The following is a 17,396-nucleotide window of genomic DNA, read 5'->3' on the forward strand; positions in this document are numbered from 1 at the left end:
GTAAAAACAGTAACAGTCTGATAGTACAGCTCTGAATTCAGCCTCTTCCTTTGGCATTGGCTGCTGTATATCTTAGGAACCACTAGATGGCACCGATAAATTAATACAAGAACAGACAACTCACAGCGAGAACCTATGGCATAAATACACTGATATGATGAGAACTGAGCTAGTAAAAGGTGAGGAACATAGGCTTACTGTGGCAAACTAGGCCATAATCAGAAACCAAAGGAAACAGGAACTGAATGCAGGAAATATATAACATATAAATAATGAGTCCAAAGAACAGAAAAAAAAGTGACTTTTATTGTGTACCACCACCAACATCACTAGTGCATTCAGCATGGAGAATTTAATGCATTTGAATTAGTGAGGATAATCATATTTACCCAAAAACAAAAACATAACTGAATAATCCCCTGTATGACACTCACAGCAAGAACATCCCTGATCTCACACACTCTCAGAAAAAAAGGCACAAAAGCTGTCATTGGCTTGGTATCTTTTCAAAAGTTACACCTTTGTACCTTTCAGGTACTAACATGTACCTACTGTAAATAAGGTGCCAATACGGACCCTTTAGGTTTTTTCTGAGAGTGTGTGAGACCAGGGATGTTCTTGCCGTGACAGCCTCAGCCTCAGATATCATGCCCACACTGCATTCACTTTGTGCTTAGGCAAAGGTCTGAGTATACAAAACTAGCCGTGAGGTGACTTGTGCTGCCCTCTGAGCCACTTTAGCTATGTATTTTAGCTCAGTATATGAATACAATTTTTATTTAGGTGTTTGTTTCTGCCATGCATTTGAGAAATGACAAAAATGTGCTTTTATTGCACACTGTCTGTGAACTTACATTGTATTAATACATTAAATGTTGCTGTATAAACTAATGAAATGTATGTTGTTTAACTGAATCTTTAACTATTTTACAAAAATGTATATCATACACTCAAGATCTACACAGCGCCTCGGAGCAGAGTATAACATTAATGTGTTCCACTTGAATGTGTGGCTCTTCAGAAGCTCAGTTTCAGTTTTTTTTAAACCTGCTGTGGTTTAGAAGCATGTGGCTTGCGGTATCGGTTGATGGTAGCAAAAGAACAGCGTTTCAAAACCTTCACTAGCCTCCACCCTGAACTGTGCCAAGTGTCACAGGCTGGTGCAGGCAAAGGAGCCATTTCAGTTGCGGACAAAAAAAAACACAACACAAACCAACCAACACACTAATGATAATGGACCAAGAACTGAACAAAACGTGGTATTAATACACAGGAACTAATCTTTAAGCAGGTGAACAGAAAAGAAACCAGATCAGAAACTATGGAGACAAATGACAAGGGGACTAATAAATGGAATGAACTGAACTCTCAGACCACAGACAAGAGTGAGAAAGGTCAAATAAATAATTGAAAGTGATATAGCACTTTAAAGGTGCAACTTATGTGAAAAAGTAAAAAATAAAAACAGTATAACACTTAATAGAAGGTAGATGAGCATGTTCAACCAACACGTGCATGAGTAGTGCATTTGATGGGTGGTGATCAAATCTTGTGGGGAAGAATTCACACGCAACACTATTAATATCACAGTCAACACTCTCATGTTGGTTCACATATTTCAAGCACTATTATTTGACAATGGTTCACCTGTTTATTTTGCTCTGCTTGTGGCATCTGTTTGGTAAGTTATGATCGTGCTCTTAATGTAAACCATTCACTCACCATTTAAGTTGTTTTGCTTACATTTCAATTTTCTAATAGAGAATTCAGAGGGGCATGTGAATGGGTGGTTTCATGCTTCCCACTAGTTAACACAGCACTCTTGAAAACCATCTGCTCTGCAGGATCAATATTAAATGGCTGTGTTCATTTAGGTTGTGCTTGGCTTGGCATGTTTGGCGTCCCATAACCAGGCACTAAAGGGGCCGAATGAGGGACTGTATTAATATGAATAGTCTTCTGTTGTTCTGTTTGATCTTAATGTCTCATTTTGAACCAGCTATTTTATGTAAACAAAGTTATTAACCCTTAAACTGTGACAAACTGTATGTTTTCTAGGTGCCTTTGGTGTTGATGCGGATGGAATGAAATTAGTGTCGGTGATGGAGGGAGATTCAGTCACTCTAAACTCTGGTCTTACTGAAATGATGGATGATGATGTGATTCGGTGGAGGTTTGGAGCTGAAAACACTTTAATAGTTCGAATGAACATAATGGATGGCAGCATGACGGTATATGATGATGTTCTTGATGAGAGATTCAGAGACAGACTGAAGGTGGATCATCAAACTGGATCTCTGACCATCACAAACATCACAACTCAACATGCTGGAGATTATAAACTACAGTCCAACAGTGCACGTGAGAGATTCAGTCTCAATGTCCAAGGTGAGTTATAAGTTTCACATTCACATTTACTACACCTTTAAAGGTTCTGGATTTGAACATTTCAATTATTTTCATCTTCAATCATTAAAATGACAAAATTATTTCAACATTTAAGCAAATGTAGAAAGAGAGTGACCATGTTACGGAAGTTATCATACCTGTTGGCTTGGATCGCATTCACGCACAACGCACAATTTCTAGTTCTAATTTATACAATGCCCACAGTTTTTTTTTATATACCTTGAGTGATGGTGATAAGCCATTGGTGCTTCTCAATACTGAAATCAATGCATTTCTCATTTCCTTTGTCTCCCATCCTCCACCTGAATCAGGTGTGTTTGATTAAATAGACATGCAAAATGTGCAAAACTGTGTTGGGCCTCTAAGAACCCGCACCACTGATTTAGACAATCGCTCAGTTGTTCAAGGCTTTCAGTAGCCTATCAGTATAAGTATTGACCTCATCATTGTGTGTCATAATAAACACTTTATTCTGATTTATTCTGAATATACTTTATACTGTAGACATGTAGAACATGTCTGTAATGTGTGAAACTTTTAGGAATCTTATCCGAGTTGTAGGCTAGTCAATATTGGTCAGTCAGTCGTATCTGACATAAAGGATCAGCGAATTAAACTGTGACCACAAACACCATTAACTTATGTGAATTATATGGCAATAATCAGCAATATGCTTTCACACAAATAACTTTATTTTTTGAATGTTTCAATATGTGTTGACACAAATTACTTATTTGAAATTTTCATTGATATAACATTGCATTGAGTTGTTAGAAAATAAATGCGTAGAGACGGTATTGCTTGATGACGTCAGGAACCGATTAATCGGCTTTTTGAACCGGTTCAATGAGCCGATCTGTCTGAAAAGAACCAGTTCAATGAGCCGATCTGTCCGAAAAGAACCGGTTCGCGGAAATGAATCGGCCTTTGCATCACTAATAGATGCTAAATACCTGGTGCTCACATGTGGTTTGAGGTAGGCCTATTGAAAGCAGCAATAGTAGTATTGGGTTGTATTCTATATATTTGTGTAATAACTTGAGGAGGCATGAGATCTGTTCAAGATTGCATTTACTTAGCAGAATGCATCCACAAGCAGTACACTCAATCACAGGTGGAGTCAATTTGCACACAGACACACTAACTTCTTCTCTGCTGCTTTTTAAGCAAATGCCAATATCATTAGCCTGCCCTCTACAGGTCATCACAACAACTGACACTTCATTGTCACTCTACAACAATTTGGGAATGGAATTACCTCAAAATACTGTTCTGTTATATTGTTTTATATTTGGGTCAGGAATTATCCTGAGGTACTGTAGTAGTAGCCTATATTGGTACTGTAGTGTTGTATTATATTTTATTGACAACTGGAGGTTGGCCAAACTAAATAATCAATTTACACTTCAAATTATGTTGCATGTGGTATGTTCATCTGTTTTTTTTTTCTAATAAGTTTGCTTTTAGGTAGTTATTTGATGCTACAGAATGGGGTGTGGTGTCATGATTGTGAGCTTGTGATTGGGTCTGCAGGAGTTTGGGCGGGACTTTGATACCGCGGCTCCACTTCACGATCACTAGCCTACTACTCTCAGCTTCCAAATAACATCACTTTCACAAGAGGACGGCGGCCATACTGCCATGTTTTGACTTCAGTTTTCTATAGTGGAAGGAAGTGGAGACTCATCAATCTTTTTTTTACAGTCTATGTGTCAACCTCATGAAGTCCAGAGTCTGTGTTTCTAATGTTCATGATGGTCAGAGATCCAGTCTGATTGTCCAGCTTCAGTCTGGCTCTGAATCTCTCATCAGCACCATCATAAACACAACTCCAGTTTCTCTCTATTGATACAGTATTACATCATATCTCTGTGTAACAGTAACGTCAGTGTTTGGAGTAAAAGAATATCCCTCTATCACTGACACTGACAGTGACACTGCTTCAGCAGACACTGGAGAAGAAACAGAAACCGTTGCTAAGACTTGCACTGCAACTGTTCAGACCTTCACTGCTTAAACAGATTGAATGGACAACATCCACAAAAGAATATGTGACCGTCTGTGAAATCCAGGCTAAAGTCTCAAAATCTAATTATGAGATAACAAGCATCAAAGTTTGATTTCAACCATTAATCTCACTAGGATTTAAATCGTTGACATGGCCTTACTCAGTCAGTATTAAAGATATCAAGGTTACATTTTCACAGAATGTTCTTTACATTATGAAAGACGATTTTATGTAAAATAGTAAATCACAACAACAACAAAAAGACTTTAGCTGGGTTTTCACAGGCAGAGTCACATATGTTCATAAAATCAAGCGAGTTACGCGTGACAGCATCTGAGTTCAGTCAATTCACATCTACATTTATATTTATTCATTTAAATATTTATTAATTATTTTTTCAAACGTGACATACAAACAAGGAAACCAACAAAGTGAATTGTTTTAATAACATACTGTCTAGTAAACCGCAACCTAAAAGGAATATTTAATAAGTAGTGAATAACAGCTTTTGTCAAAACAAAGTCTCTCCAAGCTGCCAATTATTTACTGACTGTCTTTGGGCGAGTTTTAGAGAGGAAGTGTTGAACACATGGGGCATGGTCTACTTCAGTCTTCAGTCTGGAGGAAGTTAGCAGATAGTTCACATTGTTAACAGCTTGTTCTCTACACAACTTTACTGCAAGATTTCAAATTTGACTGAAACTATTTCAGACTGAAGATGAAAATGTTTCACACATTGGCTTTTTGCTGTTTGTGCTGTTGCCGCCTGGTTGGTAAGTTACAAAAAAGTATTTTTTTTTTTTTACAGTTGCATGTTATTACTGTGGAGCTGTAATGAATTCAATTCCACTATCAATAAATAAATAATGCAGCCTGTACAAATATTAGAGATTGTAAAATAATAATAATAACGTTTATGCTCGCTAGGCTGTTTCCTTGATTTTAGTTATGATGTCATTATGTTGCTGCATTGCTGATCATGGTTTCAATCATCAATATATCTGCTCTTTCCAGTGCACACGAGAATGTGCAGTAATCTCAGACAACCTAATGCAGATATTTTAATAAATCCATATTAACCTGAGATAATTACAAGGTCTGCCATTTGTCAAATAATCTCTGATGTATTATGCGAGCTACGAAGCACAGACCTCTGGTGTATATACGGGTCTCACACACAGCTGTTAAAAACTAACACTGGAACATACATCCACTAAAAATAACTGCCTCTGCAGATTAAGTCACTGAGCAAAAATGATGAAAAAGGTGAAGCTAGTTTTGAGAAAAGATCGTGCAGCGCATGTTTAACAGTTAAACTCAGCTCACTCAGTGTGATAAAAAATAAAAGTGTCTGAAAAGTTCCCAGTCTTCACCTGATCTGCTGAGTCAACTTTCACGAAGCAACCGAAGACAAACCTCTTCCACAAACACTTGACTCAGCAGCAGCTGATGTCTCCTCAGTTAAAGTTAACCAGTTCATTAATGTACTAGTTTAACTACAAACTAACTATAGTTAGACTGTATTAATTTTGCTGTAGGCTACATGCAATGTGCAGCTGGGGTGAGGATCTATAAAGATGGCAATCTAAAGATGTAACAATAATCCAAGACAAAGGTAAATGCAACCTATCAGCTTTTTTGTAAAAGAAGTAACTAATGAAAGAAACACGGGGCTATAAATACAAGAGACTAGAAAGCAACTTATCTAGACACAGGTGAAGGGGAAATCAAAAGCCATGGAAACCTAACACTATAGAAACTAAAGAAAACAGAGCTAAACAGAAATAGTGAAAACTGAAGCAATAGAACTAAATGAGCCTCAAAATATGAGTCTTTGAATGAACCAAAGCCAGTACACTACACAAAATGAAACTGTGAAATTATATCCAATATTATTTAAGTGGAAATTGTTGCATTATGGGTAATAGCACAAAAATAGCATAGAGTATGCATGCTTGGAGTACGTTAGAATACTTCTTACTTCCTACCGCTCTCTCTTCCGTTGCAGACTCCGCTTTACCACTCATTTACTGCCTCATTTTGAGCGTGTGCATGACAATGTGGCTATTACTGCATGTGGTTAATGTACGTACTATATATGTGTGCATGTATTTAGGCGTGAAGAGTGTGAGTGTGTGTTCTTCTGAATATAGTGTGCGATTGAAAGAACCTCCACAATATAAGAAATAGTAGTACTGTGAAATAAAGTACAGCATCTATAAATGCTACACTCTTAAAAAAGGCTCCAAAATGACGTTTTCGTAGTGATTCCATTGAAGAACCCTCTTTGGTTCCCCAAAAAACCTTTCAGTGAACGGATCTTAAATGAAACATGTTGAACACAATTTAAAAAATCTAAAGAACCTTTTCAGCATTTGAAAGTTTCCACGGATGTTCAAGGTTCTTCATGGAACTATTGATGTCAATAAACAACCTTTATTTTTAAGAGTTTAATGTTAAAGTTACTGCGTGAATGTGAGATGTTAATATCATTTACTATTTGTATGTGAAATATAAGATTGATATCCAGCTGCATATGCATCTCTATATATCCATGATTTACACAGGCCATGCAGATTATTTGTCAATCTGTTAATGTCAGGGACACAATCAAGTGTTTTTTTTTTAAACGAAGGCATTGCAATGTTATTGTACAGCTGTCCATTTTAGGCAACTACAAAGTAAAGTCAGGCTGCAGTTTCCTTTTGTGTGAAATCAGTTCTGTTTGGCATGCAATGGAAGTTGCCAGAGTTTTTTCTTTCTTATTCCTGACATTCATCCGAGGTGAACTGCTTCTTGAAAAAGAACAAATGTAGGGCGGGGCTTAATTCTGTCTAGTGGGAGGTAACTGGATGGTTGTGGTTTGCTATTGGACAATCTCATGTGAGTGACAAGTTGCCCCGCCCTCGTGCCAGTAAACACATCATCAGAGAAGAGATGTAGCTGTTAGAGGGAAGACAAGTTATTTTGATTCAAGATTATGAGGGCACATGAATTAAAATGTATAAATACTTTATAATAAATACTTCAATATTCCATAAAAATAGAAAAAGTCAATTTGATTTGATGCTGGCTTTATTGAAAGATGACCTACATATATTAGTGCCAAAGGATCACTGCACTTTTGCTTCTGTTGTGTGATGAAAGCACAATGAGCACGTGCTGCTTATGTGTCCAGGGTAAAATAAGCATGCATGAACCGGCTCTGTTCAGTTGTGTTCCTGGGGTGTTTTTCAGCCACATTATCTGATTTGCAGTATGTGGCTTCCTATAACCCTCACCCCTGCTTTCACAGACAAGGACTAGTCCTAGACTGAAATGTAAGTCTGAGCTGTTTCAGCTGAAAGAAACTTGCACTGATTGATCTTATGGTTTGTCTCAATATGTACATCAGTAATGTTATCTTCTAAGGCAGATTATAAAAATTACTTAATGTAAAAAACTTAACTATGGCCTAATTCTGGCTTAGTCTAGCTTTCTGTGAAACCTGGGCTGTGTTCAGCCCCGACAAAACGGTGCAAAACGTTTTTTAAACGGAAACGGTGGTGTGTTGAACACCCTGTTCTGATGACGCAAGAGTTGCAACTATGGAAGCTGAGAAGGCCATTCTTTCTGTTCTTTTTGAAGAATTTTCGGAGCCTGATGAAATCAGTATAATTACGTGTTTAACACTGCAATATACGCTCGATGTTACAGTCACTGCCCTTGCCCTCCAGAATAAAAGAGAACATCCCAATCAAATGAAGGGATTTGTGGAAACTGTGGTTCCTAATTATTGTGATCCAACATTTGCCTCGCATTTCAGCATGAAGAGACAAACATTTCAGGTGAAGGATAATCCACTTCTTACCTCCAAGACTGTGTTATGATCTATAGGACAGTATTATTTTTATATAGTATTCGGCTTATCGGCTTATCATTATTGCTGATCACGGTTGTTGTGCTATGATACTGTAATATTTAGCATTATAATAATCGGAGGAGTATAGAAAGGGTTATGAAAGTGTCACTCCACAATGCAATAGCAAAATATATAAATATGTATAGTATTTTTATGTTACATTAATCAGTGTCTAGCGCACCTTCCTAGGGAAAGGATATGGACCAGAAGACATTACAATTACTAAATGATATTTAGACAGACTTAAAGAAGTTCCAGATCTATACATGTGCTCTTATTATTTCAGTTATTTTGCCTTTAATGTAAATAAACATGTGCAAACAATATACTTGCTTTTGTAAATTTATTTGGATGTTAATTACATTGTGCAAGCTGTCTCTTTAATATCGGGTGGTTTATATGCTGCTGCTGATTGGGCTGACATGTTTGACACACCCACCAAACAAGAGAAAACGCATCTCAAACCCCGTTGCACACCGTTTCCAGGAAACACATGTCTTTCAACCCGGAAACCGTAGCAAAACGGTGCACACCGTTTGAGCTTGAACTTGCCCCAGGCCTTAATCTTCCAGAGGCACTGAAGGGAACAATCAGATTTAGGATGGGACAAATGCCCCTGTGACTCCACCCCCAGACCCAGCTGTACTAACAGTGTCAGCATTACCGCGGGATAGGGGTGCTGGGGATGCTGCAGCACCCCCTGGAATGTAGCCCACGAAAAAATGGGGGTGCTGGGGGTGCGGTGTTAAAAATAAATAAAAGAACAATATGTAATAAAAAATAAATAATATTAATTTTATTAATTAGTATTTTAATTGAAATTCATTGAAAAAAGTAGCCTAAGCCTACAATGACAAGAAGCAACGGTTAAATACGAGTTAAGTTAAATCAAATTGACTGTGAAAGTCGTTTCAAATGATTAAACTTATTAAACTGACTTTAAAAAATCATTTGTTGCCATGATTTATGGATTATATTATAACCTGTAACATGTCTCTGCCGTTCCCAAATTAAGAATTAACTACAATTTCTACAGACAGCAGAGAAAGAGCGAGAGCGTCTACCTCAGCATCAACTAATCTCGCATTCTCACATCTGTAGTGCTTATTCTGATCTTTAACGTTAGGTCTTTCCTATTCTTGAAACAAAATTAATGCTTAAGGTTGATTCGATATTACTCTTAATGAAAAACACACACACATACACAACATCAACAATGCTACAATGACAAAGTCGTTTATAACATAAAACTTTTATGAACATATAAGAACAAATAAGATCAGTGGTGTAGCGTCTGTCTATGCAGGGTATGCAGGTGCATATGGGCCCGGGCAGTTTGGGGGCAACGAGGGAACGAATAGAGCCCTGCATGGGCCCCGCCCTTGTCCAACAGCTTTTTGAGAATTCTCGGCCCGAGTTCGACTGGATCCCATGACTTTTCTCTCTCTCTCTCTTCCCCATTGCACAGCTATTAAAATAGTTCAGTTTTGTTTTTTAATGGCAAAGTGGTCATATTTATTTTTGTTTCTTTAAGTTAATTTAAAAATATGTTTTATTTACATAAAGTTTTATGTTTGTTAAATTCAAGTTTTAGTTTTTTAAAGGAACGACTAAGCGGCAGCGGCAGACAGTGAATTGAGCATTATGTTTGATCAATTTAGTCTTCTCAAACCAACAGGACTTGCCTAAAATAAACACATAAAACACTTCATGCATTTAACAGTATTAATTTAAACATTTAACCAAGATAAACGAGCGCTGTTAGGCGCAAATCCAATCGTTTGCGCGGAGAGTGGAAGCTGAAGCGCGCTCTGCAGGACATGGAGGCGCCAGCGCGATCACTTGCTTTTTATTTTTAATAACAGCGGAAACTTAAAAATACACCGTCATTTTTGCTCATAAAGGTAATAGTATACATCATTCGGAATGGCAAAGGGTCTACTTGTATTTGTGCACACTCACAATAATCAACAAAATCTTGTGCTTTTGTAAAATAAGGAAAACAAATAGAATGCGCTTTCTGTTGTCTTGGTCTTGCGCAGGAGCACTTCACCGACATGATACATAGATCTATAGGCAAGGCAAGGCAAGTTTATTTGTATAGCACATTTCATACACAATGGTAATTCAAAGTGCTTTACATAAAAGAAAAGAAAAACAATAATCACAACAATAAATCAAGGAATTTAAAAACTTTGAAAATTATTTAAAAAAAAATTGATTTAAGAGGTTTAAAATGAATTTAAGAAAACGATTATACATAAAATACAGTGCAATCAGTTCGGACATCGCACAGTGCTCATTCAATAAATGCACAGCTAAACAGGTGAGTTTTGAGTCTGCATTTAAATGTGACTAATGTTTTAGCACATCTGATCTCTTCTGGAAGCTGAACTGCGGGTCCAACTGCGGGTGGCATGATAACTAAAAGCACATTCCCCTTGTTTTGTGTGAACCCTCGGTATTTCTAACTGACTCGATCCTAATATAAAATGCTTTAAATTACTATTTTAAAACGAAATAATTCAAATCGAAAACAAAAACTCTTTCATTATGTAATCCCTAAAGATGCATTTCTCTCTAGAGGCACGTCCAATGAGGATGGCTAGTCAACATTGACTCAGAAAACATTAGTTTATTAACAAATAATTCAAATATCCCCTCACTATTTTTTTGCTTTTTTTGTTTGTTTTTTATTTTATTTTTGTTTGTTTGTTTGTTTTTTGGGCTGATGTGCCAAAATTGTGTTTGCATTCTATAGCCTATATGTGTTATGGGGCTGAGGAGACGCGCGGATCCATGTGCAAAGCTTTATTAAGCAGAGATGTCAGAAACACAGGCAGGGTCAAACAAGGGCAAACAGGTATATGGCGGGCAAGACACAAGAATAATCCTAGGGCTAGCGAAGGTCATCAAACGGCGAACACAATCAAAAAGGGACAAGACTAAAGGGATAAATCCAGGAAGACAGGCAAAGATCAGAACTGAGAAAACTGACAAGGCAAGGCAAAACAAGGAAACAAAACTAGCAGGCTAAGTAATACTCGGCAGTGAATGGTAGTTTGAGTGAGTGATATATAGTGAGTGAGTGATGTGAAACAGCTGTGTGCAATCAGTGAAAACAGCTATGTGCAATCCTGCTGAGTGCAATCAGTGCAATGAATGATGGGATATGTAGTCCGGGATGATGTGCAACAGTGTGTAGTGCGAGAGTCAATGAAATTGGAAAGGGTGACCTCTGATGGCTAGCAGATGGAAGTTCATGGACCGGATTCGTGACAATATGGCAGCATTTTTGTTCCACGTTTAAAAAGAACTAAATAAATAAGATTAACGTCATAATATTTTAAGAATAAAGTTAAAATTACGATAATAAAATCATGTTATATAATGTGAAAATTCCACCCATAGGCCTACTCCTCCAAAGAAAAAAAAAAGTCTGTGAATATGCATTCAAATATTTATTATTGGGTGGCTTGCATGCTACAAATAATGAATGGACTTGAAAACTTTAAACAACATTTCCAAGCATTAGCCTATAGCCTACCCTAAATAAAACAGCCTGTGAACAGTCACGATTCACGCAACTTTATTTACTTTTGAAAAATCAACAATAGGAACTAAGTTAAGTTAACTGAGTTGGAGCCCTTAACGTTTCGGGAGGGCCCGTACACATTTTTTGCATATGGGCCCGGGGCTGACTTGCTATGCCACTGAATAAGACCGATGTTCCCGCGTTGTAACACAAATAAACATAAGGTTTTTGGATTTTCCCCTTACTTTAAATGCATGCTTATGGCTCATTATTATTAATCGGAAAAAAAACTAAAAACTTTTAACTTTTATTAACAAAATAAATAAGGATATGTTTTACTGGCGTTTAACACAAATAAATAGGCTATGGATTTCCCCTCAGGCTACCTTAAAACCATCGTAGTTTGTGGTTTATTATCTTATTAATTAAAACACATCAGCCATAAAATAGTACAATGGCAAATTCGCATATATTAAACATCTAGCTTGCATTGACAAAATGAATAAGATGGATATAGGCCTAGCCGTTGTAACCCGAATAAACAAGGTATTTAAAACGAATGCTTAGTTTGTGGTTCATTGTTATTTTTTTAATGAAAACCCAGCAACAAAGACACTCACTTATAGGCTATTAAACGAATAAATGAACGTTTTATTAACAAAAGTTGCGCTTTGGATCCGCCATCACTCTTGTCACGTGACCTCCCGCCACACATTTTATTTATCAGCCCCCCCCAGCTCTAAATACGTTCCTATGAGTGTCAGCTAACTAAAATAACACGTCAGAAAATATGAATCCCAAGCTACTTTTGTGTCTGTGCTGCTGTTCTTCATTACATTTACAGAACTGGTCTATTGCAGAAAATCAACAAAATTATTTGAGACCTTTAATCTGTCTCTGTATTTTGATTATTGATTATTAAAATAACTAGATAACTTTAATTAAACATAATTTTCCTGTCTGATTTTTGTTCATATATGTAAACAATAATCAATAATAAATGTAAAGAGAGAGGAGTTAAGATCACTGTCATGAGACTCAATGATGCTGCAAAAAACACTTAATCATCTATTAATTGTTTTTTCATGTGTTCAGCTCGTCTGCCTGTTCCTGTCATCAGCAGTAACTCTACACACTGTTCTTCATCATCATCATCATCATATTGTTCATTGGTGTGTTCAGTGGTGAATGTGGGTCATGTGACTCTCTCCTGGTACAAAGGAAACAGTTTATTGTCCAGCATCAGTGTGTCTGATCTCAGCATCAGTCTCTCTCTACCTCTGGAGGTGGGATATCAGGATAACAACACCTACAGCTGTGTGCTCAACAATCCCATCAGCAACCAGACCACACATCTGGACATCAGTCAACTCTGTCACACATGTGCAGGTACAGCAGCACTTGTGCATGTATTCACTGAATTAATTTCTTGATTTTACCAAGAGAACTTAAGGTGCCAGAAATTATGAAGGCTGAGTTTTATACATATTTTTTATGTTCTGTGGAGCACAAAAGGACATACTATTTTATTAATGCAAGAGAAGATTATAGAGTTGACATATTTAAAAAAAAAATGTTTTGTACATAATACAAAAGCAGCAACAATACACATTATGTCAACTGAAAACAAAGAAGTATCAGCAATCTGCAACGGAGGAAAAGTAGGAAAAGATAGAAGATAAAACATAAGAACTTTTAACCATCAATTACAGTATATACAAATTAAAATAGTTCTACTTGCTTTCTTTATTGACAATAAAACGGTGTTTAGATAATTTATAAGTCTTTCAAAAAGAAAAGAAAAGAAAAGATGAGAAATAAATAGAATAGAATAGAATAGAATAGAATAGAATAGAATAGAATAGAATAGAAAATGTGGTTTGTTGTTGGCCAACTTACATTTGTAGAAATACAATTTTCAAAGAAAATAAATTATGTTTATAACAAAACAAGCATTGTTTTTAGTGGCGACAGATTCATAATGTCCTAAAATATTGTCTTTAAAAGTTATGGATACATCTTGCTGAATAATAAATGCAGAGACCATATTTTTTTCCCCCAGTTCAGATTTTTATATCAGTTATTCCAGTAAAAGAATAATTTACAGGTGACAAAAAAAATTATTAAAAAGTGATCTAACTTCATACTTTCTATCTTTTTAACAGAAACACATATTTGATCTGTAGTGGTCTCTATTGGAAATAAAGCATTTTTTAAAGTGGAGAGTAACTGCTATTTGCCTCTTCGCTCATTTTTGACTGAAACATTTTATATTTTGAAATTGTAAAAATCGTAGCTTCATCAGAACGATTTTTTTTGAATATGTGAAATAAAATTAATAAATGCAAAAAAAATTCAAAAGAGTCTCTCTCTCTCTTCCAGTGTGCGAGAGACACTGAATAACTATCGGCTGCATGCGCAGCAATGCGTCAAATAATTACAGTTTGTATGTACATAGTTACAATTATATTTATTTATGATTATTCAGATTTCCCCCTCTTTTTCTTCAAATTACTGTTTGATAATTATTGTGTTTGTTCTTATTTTAGCCTAACAGTTGATATCTGAGTAACAAAACTTCCCATGTGTTCTCTTTCTAACTAAATATTAATATTTATATTGTAATCATAATGCAAAACCTGATATTTATCTAACCAAAAATATCTAAACCTTGACAAAAAGTAGTCTTTTAGAATATCTATACCTATATATCTAAATGTAAAACCTAATAAAATGAAGAAATTATGTCTAAAAAACAATTGGAATCAAAAATCTCTGTATATACTGTGTTTATAGGGAGCTATACAGGAGGTTACACCACATTACACAAGTTTTTATTTTTTAATGAAACCTGATGACACAATTCTCACTTCAAAAAATGGATTTTAAATGCTTTCATTCTGTTTTAATGTGAAATATTGCATTTATTGAAAATTAATAAATAATTAAATAACTAAAAATACATTAATTCTAATAGAAAAAATAGCTTAATAAAATTTTATAAATATTGCATAGTATCATAAAATCCCCTCAAAATTCTAAATAATAATCAGAAAATATTATTAAACAAAAATGTATTACTTTGATTTTCCTGAAAAAAAAAGTAACATTTCAAGGCTTCGGTCACTTCTGACAGCGAGTGAGGCGAGTGTGACTCCTAAACCAAGAGGCCCAGAGGGTTAAAAACACACTGATTCCTGATGGAATGAAAAGATGAATTTATATAGCTATATTTTTACTTCTGATTTTCTATTCTTGTAATTCTGATGTGAGACCATCTGTGTCAACAGATTTATTTGATTTGAAAGATTGAATTGCGTCTACAGTTTCTTTTAAAGTAATGTGAGCATCACAAAAAGCTTGATCAGTATTACTCAGTGTTTATGGAAGATAATGATTCGAGAAAAAAAATCAAGAGCATGTTTGTTAAATTTAAGTGAATACATTTTAAGTGAATAAATCATTATACAATTTGACACATAAATTAGCAATGATTTTCTGGTTTTCAAATCTAAGCTTTCCAATCAGATATCAGATATATATATATATATATATTTTTTTTTTAAGAATTTTGCTCACTACTTCCATCCAACTTGAACAAATACTCCTAATATATTTTGATAATGGGCAAGTTCAAGCTTTTTAGCATCAGATAACACTGATTTAAATAGAAGATCTGAAATGTTGCATATTATTAAACTGTCATCATTTCTTTCTATTTTTCAACAATTTACTGCTAAATGTTTGTATAAATTTACAGATTTCACATTATTTGCTAACTCCCAATTACAGCAACATTTCCTTATTTGCTTTTTCCCCCAATAATTGCAAATAATAACATTTATTTTCCCCTTACTTCATTATAATTAAGCAATGAAACATTAATTTTCAACAGCAGTTCTATGCAGATGAACAGTATCTGAAAAAGAAATGAATCTAGAGATGCGTTTGTGATCAGAAAGTGCTGCTGGAATAATGTCAGAAATAGTATGATTTCAATCTCTAGAGATAGACAACACATCGATACGAGACTGGATTGAGAGAGAACTATTGTACCATGTAAAAAAATAAAAATACATAAAAAGATGTCATCTGCAGAAAATCATTCAATGCAGATTTAATTGATCAGGTGACTTTGGAGGCCATCTGCTAAAGCCACATTCAAAAAGAATTGGAGTATTTGGTTAGTAATATCAAGATGTGTTCTTCCACTTGCTCAGTAAGTTTTTTCTTCTCTTTCTGTTGATTAAAACCATAAATATGAACAATAACACACATTAAATTAGAGATTTATGTTACAAGGCCCATCTGGGTCGCTATCAGAGAATACAATCTTCAATCTTCACATTAAGATGATTTTGAAGGATGCAGACACCAGATGAGGTACTTGCTCCATGAGCCAGCCATCAAACTAAACCCACTTCATTTATTGTTGTTTTTTCAGAGGTTCACGTCAGTAGCTGTGATACTATCGAGCCTGTGATCCGATTGGTCGTCACTGCTCTGATGGGCGTGGCTGCTGCAGCTGCTGCTGTTCTTCTGGTCAATGACGTCAGATCAACAAGAGGTTGAAAGAAAACAGAACAGATTAATGATATTGTGATATATATTGGAGTTTTAATGATATTGTGATATATATTGAAGTTTTAATGATATTGTGACAAATATTGGAGTTTTAATCGTACAGATGAAAATATGTGTGGTCCAGTTGTTTAGTGATGGCCAAACGAAGCTTTGCTCTCCATCTAGTGGCCAAAATGATGAATATGCTTTAATATTTCATTTTTTAAATTCCCTCCGTTTTACATTTCTTTGTTTTCATTTCTCCCTTAATTTATGTTGCTATTTTTTATTTTGTTACGTTATCTGCAGAAACTCCACAAATACAAAAGTACAAATATTTGTTATTATTTTTATCGAAAACTGGATATTACATACTGAAAAGATGAAAGATCTATGAATCATATGCCTATATTTTAATTAAAGGGGTGTCATAATGAAAACATAAAACAGCTTTTAGCAGCATATTTTAAAAACCACATAGACGATGTAAATGGCCATATTTCATATATACCTGTAAATTTGGAAGATTTAGACAGATTAGTTTAATAATCTATATTAATAGAAAACTGAGATGTGTGATGGAAATGTGCGTATGATAATGTGATCGCTTCTAGTATCATTGATAAAAAAACAGATAGTAATATTGTGATTGTTAATCTATAATAATGATTTACATTTATGTGAATTTATGACATTTATGGCATCTGTTCGTGGAATATTCATTAATATTTCATTTAATTTGGTGTATATATTTTGAATATTGGAATATGAATATTGGGAGATTGGGAGATGTTGTATTCTGTAAAGATGAAAATATGTGTGGTCTATTTGTTTAGTGACTGTAAAATGAAGCTTTGCTTATCAATGCTCTCTTCTGAACTGGGATTCTTTCAATATGGTCTACGCCGAGGCCATCTGTACGCCAAAACGATGAATATTCTTCAAAATTTGAATCTGTAGAGCAGGGTTGGGCAATGTCG

At 35.2% G+C, this 17,396-nt stretch overlaps 1 protein-coding gene across 1 annotated transcript in view; it reads left to right on the forward strand.

The window, feature by feature from the left end:
- Positions 1 to 17,396, forward strand: part of LOC107575608 (SLAM family member 9-like) — a 35,776-nt gene that overhangs the window by 13,078 nt on the left and 5,302 nt on the right. The window contains exons 3-5 of the mRNA XM_016261964.1: positions 2,059 to 2,388; positions 12,949 to 13,242; positions 16,298 to 16,420. Coding sequence (XP_016117450.1) covers positions 2,059 to 2,388; positions 12,949 to 13,242; positions 16,298 to 16,420 — 747 coding nt within the window. The remainder of the gene's footprint in view (positions 1 to 2,058; positions 2,389 to 12,948; positions 13,243 to 16,297; positions 16,421 to 17,396) is intronic.

The sequence above is a fragment of the Sinocyclocheilus grahami genome, unplaced genomic scaffold (assembly GCF_001515645.1).
Source record: "Sinocyclocheilus grahami isolate Dianchi unplaced genomic scaffold, SAMN03320097.WGS_v1.1 scaffold2751.1, whole genome shotgun sequence".
Classification (NCBI taxonomy): Eukaryota; Metazoa; Chordata; class Actinopteri; order Cypriniformes; family Cyprinidae; genus Sinocyclocheilus; species Sinocyclocheilus grahami.